Genomic DNA, 18335 nt, shown 5'->3' on the forward strand with positions numbered 1-18335 from the left:
ACTTGAAGTGCTGGTGAGCTTGGGTGTGGAAGTTGGGAGCCAGGTTCTCTTCCAATGGTATGGTGACTCTTCAGGATTTGAGTCTGTGGCCTTGTGTCAACGGTTTGCGGGACAGTTCGACCCGGTACCGTGACAATTGAGGCAGGGGACCCACGGGCCCACACCCCGGGGAAGGGGGAAAAGGGAAAAAGGAGAAGGGAGATGGGCCCAGGAACAAAACAACGGCAGCGATCTGAGGAGGAAAGCTAATTTACTAAATAAGATATCAGAAAGGAAAATAACACAATATAATATAATATAATTGGAATTGAGGCAAATGAATCAAATAAAATGAGCAAGAGAGAGAGTGTCCGATAAACCGAAGGCCTTACGCTAACGCTGAAGGCGGATGGCTGCAACAAACACCCACTGCCGAGCTCGGTCCCCAAGGGAAGAGCGAGTCCCGTGACTGCAGACAGTTTTTATCTTTCCCTCTGAGCGTAAACACGTAAGAACGCAAAGCATCGCAAAGTCCTCTGGGGAATGTAGTTCTTCTTCTCTTCTGAGACAGGCATACCTGGAACTATCGATGATCCACAGAGCTGGAGCATTAACTCTTTAACTCTAAATGCACTACATGATGTTATGATGTGGAATACCAGTACCAAAAATCATAAAACCATGACACCTTGTCACTCAGGTACTGTGTTTTTAGGGTTGTTTGAAGAGCCCTAAGCAAGGGACACAAAGTGTTGCCTTGCCTAGCAACGTGTAGGTGACAAGCATGTCACTCAGGAAGCAAAGTCTGCTTTTGATAGCTTTTGTCTGTACCAATACTGAATAGGAACTGAAGATACAGATGGTGAATAATTTACAATATTCACAAATTGTTTGAAACAGAACATATCTAGAAAAAGCCATTTTCAAGCTGTATTAGTAGGATTTTCTTTCTTTTGCCTTTTAACATTCTTTGGCATTTTTTTGTTTCAGAGCCAGGATCTTTATCCATCTGTGCAGTATGTGGGCATATCATTGACTATATCATCCTGAGATTTCAAGTTCCTTGGTCAAGGTTAGATTCACAGCATAGTTAAAGCTGTTTTTGACATTTAATTTAGAAGCAGCTCTTATGTAGTCAGTAGAGAGAGGGAGCAGCCCCTGAAGGACACCTGGCATAGATGGTGAGGCTAACCTGAAGTGGCTGATGTGGTGCTGTTAGCAGCTTTGTGGGTACAGAGGATGGCCCACTTTCCTGCAAGCTTTGTAGAACCCTATCCTCCCTATTTTGTCACCTCTTAGGCCTGTGTTATTCCAGTTTTGTCTTTTTTTGTTGTTGTTTTGGCATATGAAAGTCTTCTATATTTATCTTTTGACAAATAATGCCTTATTTTGCCTTCAGCTTTTTTTCATGTAATCAGTTTCATACTGTTTGTTGTTAATGTTGCTGCACTTAAGATAGATACCATCTCCTCGGGGCACTGCCTGTATCTATTTCCAAGCAATGTTTTGTGTATAATCTCACTAAATTGTAATTATATCTGTCAATCAAACTTGGTGATTCCACTTCAGTTCTCATTATGAAAGCTTTGGCAGTACGACTGACAGCCCGTAATCAGCTGAACCAGGGATTGTGCTCCTGCCGAGGCTGGATGACCAGATGTGGGTTTCCTAGTGTGGTAGGGATGAAGAGGAAGCTATCTTGGGATTGCCCACAGAGTCTCTGTTTACCTCTGGTTAGGCTGTCTACAGCACAATAACTATACACTGAACTTCCTAATTACTAAAAGATTTAATAAAGATATGTACAAAATGGGGATGTTTAGTTAAATTGGACAGTCACCAGCCTCTCTGAGGCCATGTGCTAATGTGCATGCCTGAAGGTTTGTGAGGGATCAGGTGAGGTATACGGAGATAGTGAATGTTTGGTCTAGATGTGAATTTCAACACAGAAGGAGAGCAGGAAACTATTTATTTTGTAAGTGGGGTTCTTTGGTTTTTGTTTTTTTTCTAATTTTCAGCAGGAAAGATTGGTTTGTTTCCAGGGAGTTCCATATGTAGAAAAATACGTGGCATTAGCACATTAATATTATAGCTTATGACTTGATACTCATGATAAATATCTTTACATAACTAATGTTGGCATATTGAGTGGTTTTCAGAAGTCCTATTAAAAAAGCCCTACCTCTGACGTGTAGTTTTATTAAATAGTTGGTATATATGTCAGTGAACTTGGTTACACATTCCTTGCATAACAGCATGTAAATTAAACTAAGTTTTTTTTCCCAAGTAAAGAAAACAGGTTTTTAATAGATGTTGTATTTTAATTTTCTTTTGGATGATCATATTATTTTCTTTTTGGAGTTACTTGCTATAAATAGTGTAATTTCAAAGTGCTGACAGGCTATATACAAGATACAACAGTGAAACAGGGAACTAGGTTACTCTGTATATACTGACAAATCTTTTTCCTTAATGTCTGTTCAGTGAAGTTAAAATAGCAAGTGTTGTTAAGCTAGGAGAAAAATACAATGGAAATTATTAATGCTCTTTTGCTTGCAGGTGTTAGGTGTGTGCCACAATTCTTCTTTCCTCTAAAAGTACAGTTTTCTTGAAATAAGACAAAGGAAAAAACTACAACATAAAAGTGTAATGGCAGTGAAGATACTCATTTCAGTGTGGTCTCAAGACATGTGAGCACCTTTCTTTTTTTTCAGGCGGTGCAGTGCAAGTATTAAATGCTATTTTGTTTTCAACTAAACAGCATCATTTAAGAAAACAAATCTAAGAATCAGCAGCTTTCCTCAGTCAAATATTGCCCCACATTTTTAGAGTTGTGGACCCAGAGGTGGTATAACAAAAATTAATTGGAACTTTCTTAACATTTATTAAAATCAAAAAAGTAGTCCTTAATTGAGTGCATAATGAGTCAAATTTGAAAAAAAAAAAAAATCACATAGGCAAACTTTTATCTGGACAGCCTTTTATTCATATTGTTTTGCATGAGTCTGCCTGCTGGAGGAGTGATCTTTGGTTTTCTGGACTTCAAGAGAGCAGGCTATGAACTCTTCAAGGAACTACTTGGCAGAGTGACATGAGATAAAGCTCTGGAGGGAAGAGGGACCGAAGAAAGCTAGTCAGTATTCAAGGGACCATCTCCTTCAAGCACAGGAGCTGTGCATCTTGAGAGAGAGGAAGGTGGGCAAGAATGCTAGGAGGCTTTCTTGAATCAATAAGGAGTTTTTGAACGTACTCTGGCACAAAAAGGAAGTCTGTAGGTAGCATTTGCAGGAATGGGTTATGTGGGAGGACTACAAAGAAGTAGTTGTTTGAGCATCTAGGAATCAGATTACGAAAGGTTGGGAAACCCAGAAAGAATTAAATATATAGCCAGGGACATAAAGTGGAGTATGAAGAGATTTTATAGGTGTATCAGTGATAAAAGAAAGTCTAAGGAAGATGTGGGCCCTCTCGAGAAGGAAACTAAAAACCTGATCATGAGGGATATGGAGGAAGCTGAGGTGCTCAGTGACTTATTGGCTCAGTCTTCACTGACAAGGGCTCTAGCCATACCATTCAAGCTGCAGAAAGCAGTGGTGAGAAGGAAGATCTGCCTGCTGCAAGCAAAGATTGTGTTTGAGACTGTCTAAAGAACCTGAAGTTGCACAAGTCCATGGGACCCTATGAGATTCATCCATGGGTTTTTAGGGAACCAACAGATGAATTTTCTAAGCTGCTGCCCATCATACTTGAAAGCTTGTGACAGTCTGAAGTTCCTGCTGACTGGAGAAGAGGAAACAACTCCCATTTTCAAGAAGGTGAAAAAAAAAATCTGTGGAGCTGCAGCCCAGTCAGTCTCATCTCTGTCTGGCAAGATCATGGAGCAGATTTTCCTTGAAGGCCCTACTGAAGGCACATGGAAAATAAAGATGAGGCAATGGGTGCTAACCACCATGACTTCATCAAAGGTAAATAGTGCCTGACAAACTTGGTGGCCTTTTATGATGGAGGTGCAGCTTGTGTGGATAAAGGAAGAGTAACTGATGTCATCTACTACTGGGACTTGTGCAAAGCTTTTTCCTTGCATGACATCTTGGCCATCAGATTGGAGAAACTGGTGTTGATGGTTGGACCATGGATGAAGAATTGCCTGAGTGGTTGCACTCAGGTGCAGTCAATGGCTCAGTGTTCAAGTAGACATTGCTGATGAATAGTGCTTCTTGGGGATTGGTTCTGAGACTGGTGTTTTGACATAGGCATCATGGACAGGATTAAGTGTACCCTCAGCAAGTTTGCAGATGACACCAAGCTGAGAGGTGCAGTTGACATGCCAGAGGAGAGGGATGCCATTCAGAGGGACATGGGCAGGCTTGAAAGGTGGGCCCATGCCAACCTCATGAAGTTTAACAAGGCCAAGTGAAAGGTCCTGCACCTGGATCAGGGCAATCCCAAGCACAAATACAGTCTGGGCAGAGAATGGCTTGAGAACAACCCTGTGGAGAAGCATTTAGGAGTGTTGGTTGATGAAAGACTCAACATGAGCAAGCAATGTGCACTTGCAGCCCAGAAGGTCAGTCATATCCTGGGTTACATTAAGCAAAGCTTGATCAGCAGGTCTAGGGAAGTGATTCTGCTCTTGTACTCTGCTCTCATGAGACTCTATCTGGAGTACTGTGTCCAGTTCTGGGTCCCTCAGTACAGGAAGGATATTGAGCTGTTGGAGCAGTTCCAGAGGAGAACCACAAAAATGATGAGAGGGCTGGAGCACCTCCCCTGTGAGGACAGGCTGAGAGAGCTGGGGCTTTTTAGCCTGGAGAAGGCTCCAAGGAAACCTTATAGTGTCCTTTTAGTACCTGAAGGGGGCTTACAGAAAGCTGAGGAGAGACTTTTTAGAAGGGCAGGTATTGACAGAACAAGGGAAAATGGCTATAAACTGGAAGAGGGTAGGTTTAGACTAGATATCAGGAAGAAATTCTTTGCTGTGAGGAGGGTAGTGAGACACTGGAACAGGTTGCCCAGCACAGTTGTGAATGCCCCCTTCTTGGAGGTGTTCAGGGCCAGGCTGGATGGGGCTTTGAGCAGCCTGGTCTAGAGCAAGGTGTCCCTGCATATAGCAGGGGGCTGGAACTGGATGATCCTAAATGTCCTTTCTACCCCCAAGCAATTCTCTGATTCTATGTATGTGTAGTTACTTCAGTTCTACAACAGAGCCAGAGGTGCTGACTACCAAGCTGTGGGTCACATCCCAGTATCCTGCAGATAACCAGCTCCTGTCACATCCCAGTATCCTGCAGATAACCAGCCCCTGTGGTTACCCTGCCAGTGTGATCTCATAGCCTGGAGAATGTAAAGCTGGTCCCTCTTACATCAAAGGGGATACTGGGCTTTCAGGAACCCTTGACATGCCTGACAGGGGTCCAACTGCTTTCTGGAGCTGCCCTGCTGCCTCTCTCAGCCCAAAGCACCCCTGTTTCTGAGGTTGGGAGATGCTCGTCAATCACCACATTTCATGAGTGAAACTGAATCATTTTTAAATGGGCACATTGGATATTTCATGTCACAGCACTACAGCAATTTTTATAATGAATGCATTTCTCTTGCATTAGCTACAGCATGAAGATAACTTCTCTGCCAGTTTTCTATATCGGTTTCTTTTTTTTATAGTGTACATTGCATATTCCTAGTAAACACATATGTAGGTGTAAAAGTACTTTTGCTATGGTAAGCGTGATTTGTTACAACTTACAAGCACTTCCTTGAAATGGAGTTTGTTTGCTGGCATTTGCCAAGCAGACTGACTGTGGATTTCACCATAGGCCTTCTCAATCTTTTTTGACCTCTTCATGTATGCACTTCATGCTGCTTGAGAGAAACTTGCTAGGATTAAGAAAGTAACAACCCAGGAAGATTCAATGTATAATAATTCAGTCCAGTTTTTTTTTTCCATCCTCTTCCCTCTAAGCACCTTAATACACTTTTCCTTGATTAACTTCTACTCATTATAAAACCTGCTTTTAACCAGGTGCTATGAATGGGGAGTTCCTGAGGCAGTGGAGGACTCTCTCAGATAATAAGAGGAAAAAAAGCAATCTGGACACCCATCCTATCATTACCAGTCTCACAGCTTTTCTCGCTGAATCACTCCTACAGCAACGTAGTTTATAATTATATGTATTCCAAGTGTCAAGGCTTCTCGTTTAAAGCTTAACTCTTTAAGCTTAAACTTTTAAATCCCTGTGGAAAGGAAAGGCTTTTAAAATACTTATTAAATTCTAATCTTAATCATACTCATCATTATTAAAATTTGAAATAGGTTGAAATACTTAAGGTAAGTGAAATGAAAAAACTAATAAAGGGCATGCAGCACACTGGAGAAATGGAAGAATAATTGCTAAAGATTAAGAAATCTAAAACAGCCAAGCACGAAAAAGCCTTCATTTCCAGGAAGCTTTTATTTAAAAGTTTTGCAATAACTGAATAATATAAAAGGAAATTTTAAAAATGATTTGAGCATTAAGCATAGCAGGCTGGCAAAGACTATTTAAATGCATTGAAACTTAAACTAGTCCCGTTTTTGGGCTTCAGGAATGATGCAGGTGATGTCAGTTAAGACTGTTGCATTCTCACTGGCAGATTCGCTGTTGTTGATACTACTAATAATTGCTGAGGTAAGAATAATGCATAGTGTCTAGAAGTGTCAAGATACTGTGGTTCAAGGTACTAGCTCGTGCAGTCTTATAGAGACAGAACAGAAAACATTTTTCACTTCAAATAGTGTATAATATAAACTTGGAAAAAAGGATCTCATACAGCATTTAGCTTTTTACTTAAGTTTTAAAGTTGCAATCAAAACACTGGACTTCTATTGCATCATTTTTATTTTATAACTGCTTGTGGTTGGGTGATGCCTCAATATGAATATTACCTGCTTGTTAGAACTTATTTGAGAAGCATTATTCAAAATCTATTCAGACCTCTACGTCTGAGAACTGTCATACCCTAGGAAGTTCAGGGAAAGCAACTTTTTGTGTTGTGTACTTCAGTGGGGATCTATGTATATATAAGTATCTCACTTGTGTATGAGAAATTGGAATTAAATATTAAAAAAACATTGAATTTGATCTTTTTTGTTTTAGGGGTAACTTACCTTGATCATGCGGGTTCAGCGCTTTTCCCAGAGAGTTTACTTAAAGCTTTTACAGATGACCTCAGAAACAATGTTTACGGTAAGTATGAATCAGTACTTCCATTGTTCTTCTCAAGGTTCCACCTAAGTAGTTGAAAACTAGGTTTGCTGAGTTGTTGGAAGATGTTTGTAACACTGCCTTTGTGCAGTTGGAGGACCAGTGATTTTACAGAGGGGTCACATCTCTTTAGTTTACCCTAGCTTTGTTTTTTAGTGACCAAGAGCATGTCTTTGTGGTGGGATGCAGACAAATGGAGCTCCTCTGGGTGCTGTTGTCCACGGCTGCTTTCACTACCTGGCTTGCTTTCTTCCTTGGTCTTGTGAATCTTGCTTTCTGTCATATGATTAGGTGCCTTTGTACAGATGAGGTTGTCAGTGAGAGGTAGCTGCTTCTCTTTTTGCATGTTGTGAGGGGAGCCAGCCTACAAATTGACAGAAGTTGGTAGATGTGAAGTACCAAGTGAACAAGAGAAGTACACTGTGGTTGCTGGTGCTAGTATGAAACTAGGCTTTGTAGACCCTCGACTACTGAGGCTGTGGCCCAGCTTAAGGGTTTTGCTTAAAATAAGTCTTAACTCGGAGTTGAAGTTAAGCAGAGGATAGGAACTGTATTTCTTCTGGCCCAATGCAGTTTGGTGTTTGGAGAAAGGAATATGGAATTGATGCTTTCATAATTACACAATAATCTGGATGGAGATTTAGTTATTGAAGCTGTAGATGTGGGCACTACAGTGGATACCTAGTATTATTTCTGCTTGGACTTTTCAGTCTCGTTAGGGCATTACCATCTCCCTGAGAACCCCATGCTGCTTGTGCTTTCAAGCAAAGGCAACAGCATCCTTTGTTTGGGAATTACTGTTATGGTGAGACACAGTTTATATTAGAAGAGATTAATTCACTATGTATTATACTACCTATATATGCTATTAGATGTCCCTCTGAAGTCATCAGAATTTCTTATTGTGTTAATGTTTGTGGATGTGATGTCCTTTTTCCTGGTTTTACGTTTTCCTGTTGTTCCCTGATCCATCAAGCAAAGTGATTCCTCACCTGGGAACTAGATATCACTGGGTCAAAAAAAACCCTGTTTTTTTTAAAGGATGTTTGTGCTTATCACCTGGGTGATAAGCCATGGGGGAGTTTCATGTCATGCAACATTGTATGTATCCTTTTCCCCTCTCATCTCCTGAGCGCTGACAAGTCCAGGATTCAATGTGGATTTATGTTTTACTATAGATGTTGCTCTTAATAGAGGTAGGCTTTTATTCACAACTACAAATGGCTGCGTTGATTTGATTACATTTGAAATCTCTTATTATAGAATGTCAATTATATTAAAATTAATATTTTGTCACTATGGCCATTGCAAAGTGAAACGTCTGCACTTTGATCTTAGTTACTTCAAACAAATTTGGGCTCAACCCTTATAATTAGAAGTGCCATCTGTGGCAGAAAAAATTAAATTTGTGAATCAATCGAGTGGTCATGAATAGAAAAAGTAGTGCTGTTAGATTTCCACAGTATCTGTAATGCTATGTGAGGAAAAAATTGCATGTTTGACACTGCTTTAATTTAAAATGATAATGTAATCTCTAGCATGGTCAAATCTTTTTTTTCCCCACTTATATCTCTGCTACTCTAAGGGCAATAACTGCTGTATCAAATAGTTCATTAACGGAAACAGATGTGAATGAAGGTGAAGCTTGGCTTGCAGCTTTATTTTCTTTGTGATAATCTACAGGCCTGAAGAACCATATTTTAGCTATTGCATGTGTAAATGAGAGGAAGGGAAGTAAAAGAGATTCTCACTTCTAAGTTGAGAATATTTGAATTGGAAATTACAGAAATGCAACATCAGACGTGAAAAGTCTAGGTACCAGATCTTTGGTTTGAGCCCTAAATTTATTATTTTTTTAACACCTTCACTCAGTATGGTTTTTTAACACCTTCACAGGTTTTGAAATTTAAAAAAAAAGTGCATTTTATTGTAAATTACTGAAAAAGTCATTTTTTCTAGTGTTCTTTCAAAAATGTTCTTAAGGATTTATTGATAGTAGTGTTGTTTATCTGTGGATGTTGGTGTAGTTTATTTTGCTTGTGGAGATATAAATTTATACCTTTCTTAGGTACTGTCTTAATTGCTAACATCTGTCTATACTGAGCTGTATTAAGGTGGCTCCTTGGTGTTACAGTGGAATTTATTTTCATCATGAGCTACTTGTATTTCATACACTAGAAATAAACAGGAGTAATCCTGGTGTCCAGTCATGAATGTATGTTGCCTCCATATGCTATCTACTAAATTATTTCTTAGTCCATGAATGTTTATTAATATGCATTGTCTGTGTTTTTTGCTAGCACATTTGTATGTATGCAGTTGTATTTTTTTAAGAGACCTGTCCAAGTACTAGTAACAGATACAGCTGAAATTTCAGGATCTGTCATAATTGCTTTCTTTGGTTATACATACCTTCTCTTGACTGACTGTTCCAAGGAGCTTCCCAACTTTGCTGTGAAGTATATATTAAATCTATCTTTGTCATCTTTTCAGGCTGGTTTGGTGTAATACTTTGGGTTTTTTTTTCTTTTATCAAAGTTGTGATTAATGATTAACTTCTATTTTTCCATTGTCTCCTAGGCAACCCTCACAGTCAGAATATCAGCAGCAAACTGACTTATGACACAATCGAGCATGTCCGATTCAGGTAGAATAATCTTTCTTTCAGATGTTGTATGATGCCCTTCATATTTTTTAAGGCTTGTGCTGTTTGGATGATTTTGATGTGATACCATTTTTCTGAGTGTTGTCTGTCATATCTACAGAAAATACTTTGCACTCAGGCTTGGAAATGATTTTTTTCTTTCCCAGATGTCCCAATTCTCAAATTCCCTTTGTTAAATTAGTGCTGCAGTGTAAGTCTACAACTTTTAATTAAGATTTAGAATTTGGAATTTCACACATGAGTATTAATAAGATGGTATGGTAGATAATAAGGTGGAATGAGTTCAAAGACGTCATTAAAATTCCAATGACTTTAAATAAGGTGCAGAGGTTAGCAGGAGTTCATGATAGTATACCTTCTGTAGAGGAAGTGTACAAATATGTACATATTTGTACAACATACTTCAGTTAAAATAATAGAATAGCTTTTAAATTTGGGCTTTTGTCACAAATGCAAAAAAAAATAAGGTATAGGTGAGCATTGTGGCTTGTGGGTATGGGAAAGAAGGAACTGAATCTCTAAATAAGTCTTCACGTGAGTTCAGAATAGTGTGCTGAAAGTTTCTTTTGCCATTGGAATGCTTGAAGTGAAGAAGTACACAACATAGGTACTTAATGCCTTTCCTATGTGTCTCTTGCTATTTTATAAAATACGTATTTGATTGATATGCATGATTTGACCGGAGTTGATTGGCCTATTTTAATGGCACTCTTTGCCCAAGGTGAGAAAATATCATGCATTCCTTTGTTATCTTAAAAGCAAACCATTGTCCAAAACACATTACAGAATACAGATCAATAGCAGTGGAATTATAGCATTGCAGTGCTCAGAGATTGAATGAAGAAAATCTGCTTTACATATTTTTCTGCTTTTTCTCTGAATGCACCTTTATGAGAGTGTAAAAAAAAAAAAAAAAGCAAGATTTTTAGCTGCATGATGCTGTGAGTAAAACCTGTTTCCTTTTCTCTTATTCCCCTAAATGTTCTGGAGAAAGTACTTTTTCTTCCTTTATCACAACTCTTATGCCGAGCAGGATAAGACAACTTGTTAACACAAGTCTAAGGGAAATGGAAGAATCAAAGAGGAAGGGCTGTCTTCAAAATCAGATGCTTAGGGTCACGTACAGCAGTACCTACAGCCCTGCAGTCTGCTGAGCCTGCCTATGTGTTCACATGCAGTGTTCAAATTGTGGTCTTAGTTTCATCTAAATGATATTTCAGTGTTGCGACTGAATCGTTTTCCTTATAGAGGGTACACTAGAAAGTGTTCTTTGTAGCTGTTTCTAGAATAGTATCTATAATACTCTATGCTGTTTATGGATAGAATACAAAGAAATACTGTTCCATATATTTAAGATTTCTCTAAGAACGTATATAGATTTCTTTAAGAAAGCTGATGTCTTTGGCTTATTCATCTTGGATCCTGATTTAAAAATAGAAAAACTAGTTTTATAAGAGCTGCATGGAAAATGCCATAAGCATTCAAGTGGTTGTATTTTTTAATTTATCCTGAGAATAAGTAAATCAATAAAGAGCCCTCTACATCCAAATGAACGTTTTTGGTCTTGCAAATGGAGTTTGTCAGCTAGTCCTCTAGAAATTGTGCTATTATTCCCCAATAAAAGTTTTAAAAGCATAATCATTAAAAAGACAGTAGTAAAAATTTGGAAAGAAAACACCCTAAAACCTCCATCAATAGTAGCTATCTAAAAGCCAATAAAAGTATATTATCTGTACTTCCATGCTGTTGCAACTAGTCAAAATAAGCAATATGAAGAGAGAGGCAGGCATCTTGGTCCTACATCAGAACTCACAGGCTGGATTCTTTGATGAAACAATTCTGTGGGTAGTTCCTGAAATCTTAACAATTTGCTTCCTTATAGTCATGCTTCTGGCTGTAGCCACTCACCTAAAGCAGAACTTCTATGATCAATGCCATGACCTTGTGATTATTTTTTCTATTTTTTTAATTTGATTTTCTGATGAGGTGCCATGGGCAACTAATTAAATATAGAATCATAGAATGGTTTGAGTTGAAAGGAACCTTTAAAGAACAGCTAGTCTTACCCCCATAATAAAACTCTAAGATAAATACAAAACTTAGTTTCTGATTTCAATCTGTTGATAACTGTTGCTGGTAACAGCTTTGGAGTAGACTTTAATTGTACCGTATACACTTTTCCTCCATGTAGAACTATTATTTTGTTTTGCTTTGGTATTTGACTGTAAGAACATAAATTTGCATGAAAATAATGCAAATAATTAAATACTATAGTCAGAGTATATTTTCAACTATTTGAGGTTAAAATAATCAAAATGGCTTACCTCTTGAGTACAAGAGCAAAAAAAAAACCCACCCTACTTTATTCAGAAAAACATTGCTTCCCTTCATCTGAAATGAACTGTGAAGAGATTTTTAATGTTGTGTGCATCTTTATATTAATCATGATTGATGTTGAGAAGAGGAAGCAAGAACTGCAATAAACCTTTCCTAAAAGTATTAAATGTATGCATAAAAAGATTACAGACCCTTTTTATGACCTTGCTTATGGATGTTTGGATGTGCCATTGCTCCATTCCGTATGGCTAAAGAATGTGAGTGGCAATATCTCCTTACGATGCTGCAGAGATAATGCAACTCAGAAATTCATTACTGTTAGTATTAAATAACCTTTTTCCTATATGCAAGCATTTTAAAATACTAGCTTTCTGAATATTTTAAAACATTGTCCTTGTAGATCTTATACTTGCAATATCAAATTGTTCCGTGTTGTCTTCTAACCAGAGCCAGAATTATGCTTTAGTGTTACATTTGGGGTGTGTTTAAAATACCCAACAGGGTACCTTTTTCATTTGAACAATGTTGTTGAATTTAGTAGAGTTTTCATGTTAGTCCTTGACCTTCAGGTACTAAGAAACATTAAACTTAAGCTTACGTTAGGAATTGAAATGTAGGAAGAAAGAACTCAAAAATTTCAGCTAAGTTTCTGCACCAGAAATCTCATAAACTGTGGCAATATGTGTGTTACAGAATTTTCTCACTGAAGCTAAAAGGATTTGGCATTCAGCTAAATGGGATCAAGTTTAAATATAGAACTCAAACATGTCTTTTTATAGAGGCCTCTCTCAAAATACGCCACCTAAGGAGATAAGAAGAGAATAATCTTTGTGGCCTGCATGTACATGCAAAAAAAGGTACAGCAGGCATGCATAAAATAAATGTAAACATTTTATTTTTCAAAAAAATTACCATAAAGCAGAGAGGTAGTACTGAATTTTGCTGAGGAAGCAGTTTTGTAAATGCTGTTTATAATCTAATTTGTAGTGTATTTTTGAAGATCATTTCATGATAATAAAGTTTTGCATTTCCTCTATGAGCATCATAGCTTGCCTCTGAAAAGTTCCAACTCTGTTTAAATTATCACATGTTCTGAAACAGTGGTATATTCAAGGTTAAGGATTCTTTATTTCCTTGTTTAAATAGTTCCGTGTCAGGAAACAGTAATGTTAGAACTGATACATACATGAAAATTGTTTGACCTTTCATACACAGTAAGAAGTAGTAGATGCAGGATCTGCTTAGTATTGATTTTTGTTCTTTGTAAAGGTCATCAGCTGGAGACTGTATAGGTGAGTGACATATGAGCCCTGCATGCTCTCCTCTTAATGGTACCCATCCACTTGGAAACCTCCTTTCAAAAGTAGAATGGTGTTCAGCCCTTTTACATGTTTATTTTATAATGCCATGTGCAAATGCTGCTTTTCCTGGTCCTGCTGTTCAGCTGTAGGGTGAGCCTGAAATGCCATGGCCAGCAAAGTGAAGTGGAAAGGCTGCTCCTGAGAATGGCTCTCTGCATGGTGAATGGAAGTACCGTGAGAAAACAATGATGGATGATGACTAGTTTTTCTTGAAAGTGCAGGGTAGGTAAGAGAGGTGATCATACTGTTCGTTCATGTAATGACTTTTTTATAGTCATGCAATGGAATGATCCCAGTGTCCCCATTCTGATCTGTGGCAGGACCAGTGCCTGATTCCATGCTCTCTTATGCACTCAGCGACAGCCCATCAAGAACTTCAGTACATAGGGTTTCTTTTTCTTATTTCACTTTTGGCAACATCTGTTCTTTTATGCAACTGTGGGAACTTACATTTTAGTTTGCAATACTAAAAGAAAAAATGTATTGAATGATTAGTAAGCGTAAAATAAAGAACTCTATTTTAGAAACAAGGTTTCTTAGGAATTTATCTGTTATTCTCAATGGTTCTAGTCTTTGTAATCCTATGTAAGGTAGTAAAAAAAAACCCACCCAGACATATACTATTACTTTAGAATAAGTTTAAAGAGCAGTGAAATCTGTCTGCTTTGTAACTTTGCTGATGGACTTTCATCTCTATTTTTATAAATTCATTATCAGTTACCTTGATATGCTGAAGCTTTAGAGGAATGTGTAAGTATCATCTCTTACTCTTCTAGTCTGCTTTATACCTTTGTTGTTCATGATGAGATAGCAGTGAATAATATTTGTACGTTCATGGTGATGCTCTTTGAGTTACAGAGAGACAAATCTGTAATGCTTCATTTATTGAAAGAAAAAAATGCTTCACTAAAAAGAATTAAAATCTGGAGGTCAAGATTGCTAAGGTATGAACACAATTTATTATCTAACCTTGGGCAATCCAGAGTTTAATTTGAGTGGTTAGAGTGTTTTGCAGAGATATTTGAAAAAAGGGTGGATGTGACCTTTATTTTTCTTCTGTATTCAGAGAAAAATAAACTTCAGGAATCTGCTTTATAGTGTGGCTGTGATGAAGAAGCAATGGAGAATAAGTTCAGAAGTCATTTTGTTCCACTGCTGTCTAAAGAACATTTAGAGTGTAGGGAATGGTACAGGCTTACTTGGACCCAGGCCACCATGTTTATTCATGTTCTATAAATGCATAAAGTCTAGCTGTGTTCAGTCTACTCTTTTGGCACTGACCTGATTGATGGCTCCCTTAACTGCTTCAAAGCCTGCTGGAGGGAACCTGTGCCACTGAACGAGATGTTTCAACAGGAATAAAACGTGTTGTTAAAAATAGTGACATTTCCTCAGTACAAATTCCATTTTTTTTCCGTTCTTTTCATCTTCTTGTCACTTTCAGAAGTGATGTAGAAGGATTTTTTAGAACTTAAACTTTATAATACTTGTAAGAAATGCAATGTTCTTCTCTGTTCTGGATCTTCAGTTACTGTGACTCTTTTGGTAATTCTTCTTCCTGTAGCTGTTAATGGAGTAGTATCATAGCTCTGTCTAGCTGTTGGGAACCCTAACAGTTTTAATGACTCTTTGCTAGCTCCTAGGGACTCTGACAACTTCATTACTAGCTTAGATGATTATTTATATTCTAAAAAAAGCTTTTGGAAATCCTGATGTTTAGACCAAAAATAATTTTTCCATCTCACGTATTCTTGTGCTTGAGAGAATTGAATTCATTTAATTTGTTTCTCTTGTAAATTATGTAGCATTAAGGAGCTGTTCCATTTGCTTTAAGTCAGTTGAGAAATCTTGAGTGCCATCTTGAATTACGTTGTCCAAAACTCAGCTGTTTCTTGTATCACTTTTTTTAAGAACACATACATTCCATTTTTTTCCCCTGAGTGAAATTTCACTGATACGTTTTCAGGAAAAGTGCACAGCTGATGATTGTATCACTGAAGAGTTTAACCTGTGCTGTTTGTCTCATATTACCTTTAACATCGTCACTGTGGGAAAGATGATCCATCCATGCTTTTTAGAAGCACAGATGTAATTTATTACTGTACCTTTTCACAGAATCTCAGGATTATTGTGATGTTGGCAAATCCAATATTGTACTCAATTTTGAATCTTTATTTCACTTGTGAAGCAACCTAAATACTTCATCTGTTGCTATATCTTATGCAACAGCTTAATTATATCATCTCTTAAGCTATAGAGTTCCTGAGAGTTCCCCTGATGGCACCTGTGCCTCAGTGAATCTGAAATTCCTTGTATCATGCTCTTGAAATCTAGTGTGTTTTGCACTCTTATTTGCTACCTGATGTATACCTTTATGCAGTTTTAACCAGCAGGCTTCTGTCCTCAAAAAGTCATTTTCTGCATATTGAGTCCCCATCTAAAACCATGTGAATTCTGACTCTAATTACTGTTCAGTTTCCTCAGCTTTTTGGTACTGTTTGTTGCACGTACTTCATGATCCTGTCTTGACTTTTGAGTACTTTAAACTGATATTAGCTGAAATAGCTACTGACTTGGAAATTATACTAAAAGTGTTGCTTATTTTTTATTACCAAGTCAAGCTTGATCATGGTGTACTGCTTACATTTTTCACATGTATACTTCTAAACTACTTGCACATTTTTAATATTTTTAATACAGTGATATATTCTGGAAATCGTTTTTGTCTAGCTGCAGGTATGATGTGCAAGGGGTGGTAAAAATTCTGGGCAGGTGAACACTGCAGCATTTCAGTGATTTCTTTGCAGTTTTTAATCTCAGCTGTTATACAGATTAAGAACTATCTTCTGTCACTGTTATATCAAATATAAGTGCAGCTTTCTTCTCATCTCTAATAATGCTATTAGCTTTTATGCATTGTTCCAGACTGTCTATAGCTCATCCACTCTGTTTACAGGCACAGGAAATCATTCGCCTTGCCAAACAACCACATGCCTATAGCTCTCTTTCTCTAATGAGCAGGTTATTTACAGCACCCATGCTAGAGGCTATACTTCTAAAGCTGCTTTTTCTGATTTGCTGCCCTCTGCAATCTAATGTCTTGCTGAAATTTGCAGTTAATCTCCTACGTATGTTAGTGGTTGTTGCCTCTTTTCCTCTGTATGGCACTGAGAACTCACTTGGGTGCAGGCAGATGCCAGTCAGCTGTCTTCATTATGTGTGTAATGGCTTGTTACAGTAGGCATTGCTGTCCTGGTTAAAATTTGAACCTTTCTGTGGTTAAATGCATCCAGACAAAGCAGGGGAGCAGGCAGGGACTGGCAAGAGATAATTATGTAATACAAGCTGATTGCCTTAGTCTGAGCAGGGGTGTGAGTGGGAGGGCCCAGTAAGGGTTTTAGGTTGTCAGACTTCAGGAGCACCAGATCCAAGTTCACATCCCAGCTGGTATAGTTCAAGAGTATGGAAATGTACATGACTTCTAGCATTTTTATCTAGTCTAGCTACTTCAGGGTATCCTTAATAGAAGGTTTTTTCCCAATTAGGAGAGCTGGAAAACTCTCTTCTTCCACTGACTTGAGAGAAAGCAGTGATTGTGTTTCTGTGCCAAAGATCTGTTGCATTTTGTGATCTTTTCTTCAGTTAGCACCTTCTGAGGTGTTTATATAGAAAGCCCTTACCCATTATCCTGTTTTTGTAGAGTGAACAGGCTCACCAAGTCTTCCATGATGTGTTCTTTATCCCATACCCCAAACTTCAGTGACCCTGTCTCTGAGCTTGTTCTGGGTTGCTTTCCTTTTTCAGAAATGTGTAGCAGGAAGAGTAGAATCATTAAAGTCAGTCCTACAGTATAGCAACCAAAGGTTTGGTAATTGAAGGAGAATAAAAAATTGTTTAAATGGGGATAGAATCTGATCAAATATTCTGGGTGGTAGGAGAACGCAAAAAGTATTGTAAAGACAAGGAAATTGCCCAGGCATTTCTAATACATTAGAGGAAACAGCCATAATAGACTTGCAGGATAAAAGGAAGAACATCTTTGTAGGGATTCTTCTAGAACGTGATGCTTTTGTTGGAAGTTAATTTTTTCCTTCTGTTCTTGTTTTGAAATCACATGCTAGTTTGAAAGTGATAATGTGATCTCTAAATTGATACCGTTAATAACAAAGCAAAAATGAAAAAAATCTGAGATTTTGTACAGATAAGTGTTTTGTAGGAAGCTACATTCATTTGAGAAAGATAATTATTTGATTAACATTATCACTTTGACCTTCTAGTTCTTTGAAGTTAAATGCACTAGCTTTCACTAATAGTTCAAAAATATGCAGCAAATGAAGGCCTAAGACTCAGATATTTGTAATCTACACTGGAAATATTGAGTTCCTTGTAACTGTATTTATTTTTACTTTTGTCTGCCTCTTTTTGTCTGTTGAATTTTTTTCACCTGTTTTAAACTTTGTTTCTGTTATGAAGGTTGTAAGCAAAGTTTGTATGCCCCTGAAAATAAAGGACACCTTCAAGAAGTGGCATGAGCCATGTTGAGATATGGAAATATGCAAGATAACTGAAGCAAGGGTTTGAACAACCTGATCTGTCAAGGTGAATAACCTCTAGTAAATCCAGGTCCAACTGGTGGATTTTGTTAGTGTGTATTTGCAGTGTGTCAAGGCAGGAAAAAACTGCATCATTAGTACTATTAAGTGCCAACTCAATAAAATGTTGTAAGCACTTCAGAATTTATCTCAAGTTTTT

General features: G+C 37.7%; 1 protein-coding gene across 1 annotated transcript in view; it reads left to right on the forward strand.

Moving 5' to 3' along the window:
- Window positions 1-18335, forward strand: part of MOCOS (molybdenum cofactor sulfurase) — a 205782-nt gene that overhangs the window by 17941 nt on the left and 169506 nt on the right. Inside the window, exons 2-3 of the mRNA XM_065752644.1 lie at window positions 7113-7202; window positions 9801-9867. Coding sequence (XP_065608716.1) covers window positions 7113-7202; window positions 9801-9867 — 157 coding nt within the window. The remainder of the gene's footprint in view (window positions 1-7112; window positions 7203-9800; window positions 9868-18335) is intronic.

The sequence above is a fragment of the Cyrtonyx montezumae genome, unplaced genomic scaffold (assembly GCF_038088225.1).
Source record: "Cyrtonyx montezumae isolate F1298 unplaced genomic scaffold, pur_monq_1.0 scaffold_8, whole genome shotgun sequence".
Taxonomy (NCBI): domain Eukaryota; kingdom Metazoa; phylum Chordata; class Aves; order Galliformes; family Odontophoridae; genus Cyrtonyx; species Cyrtonyx montezumae.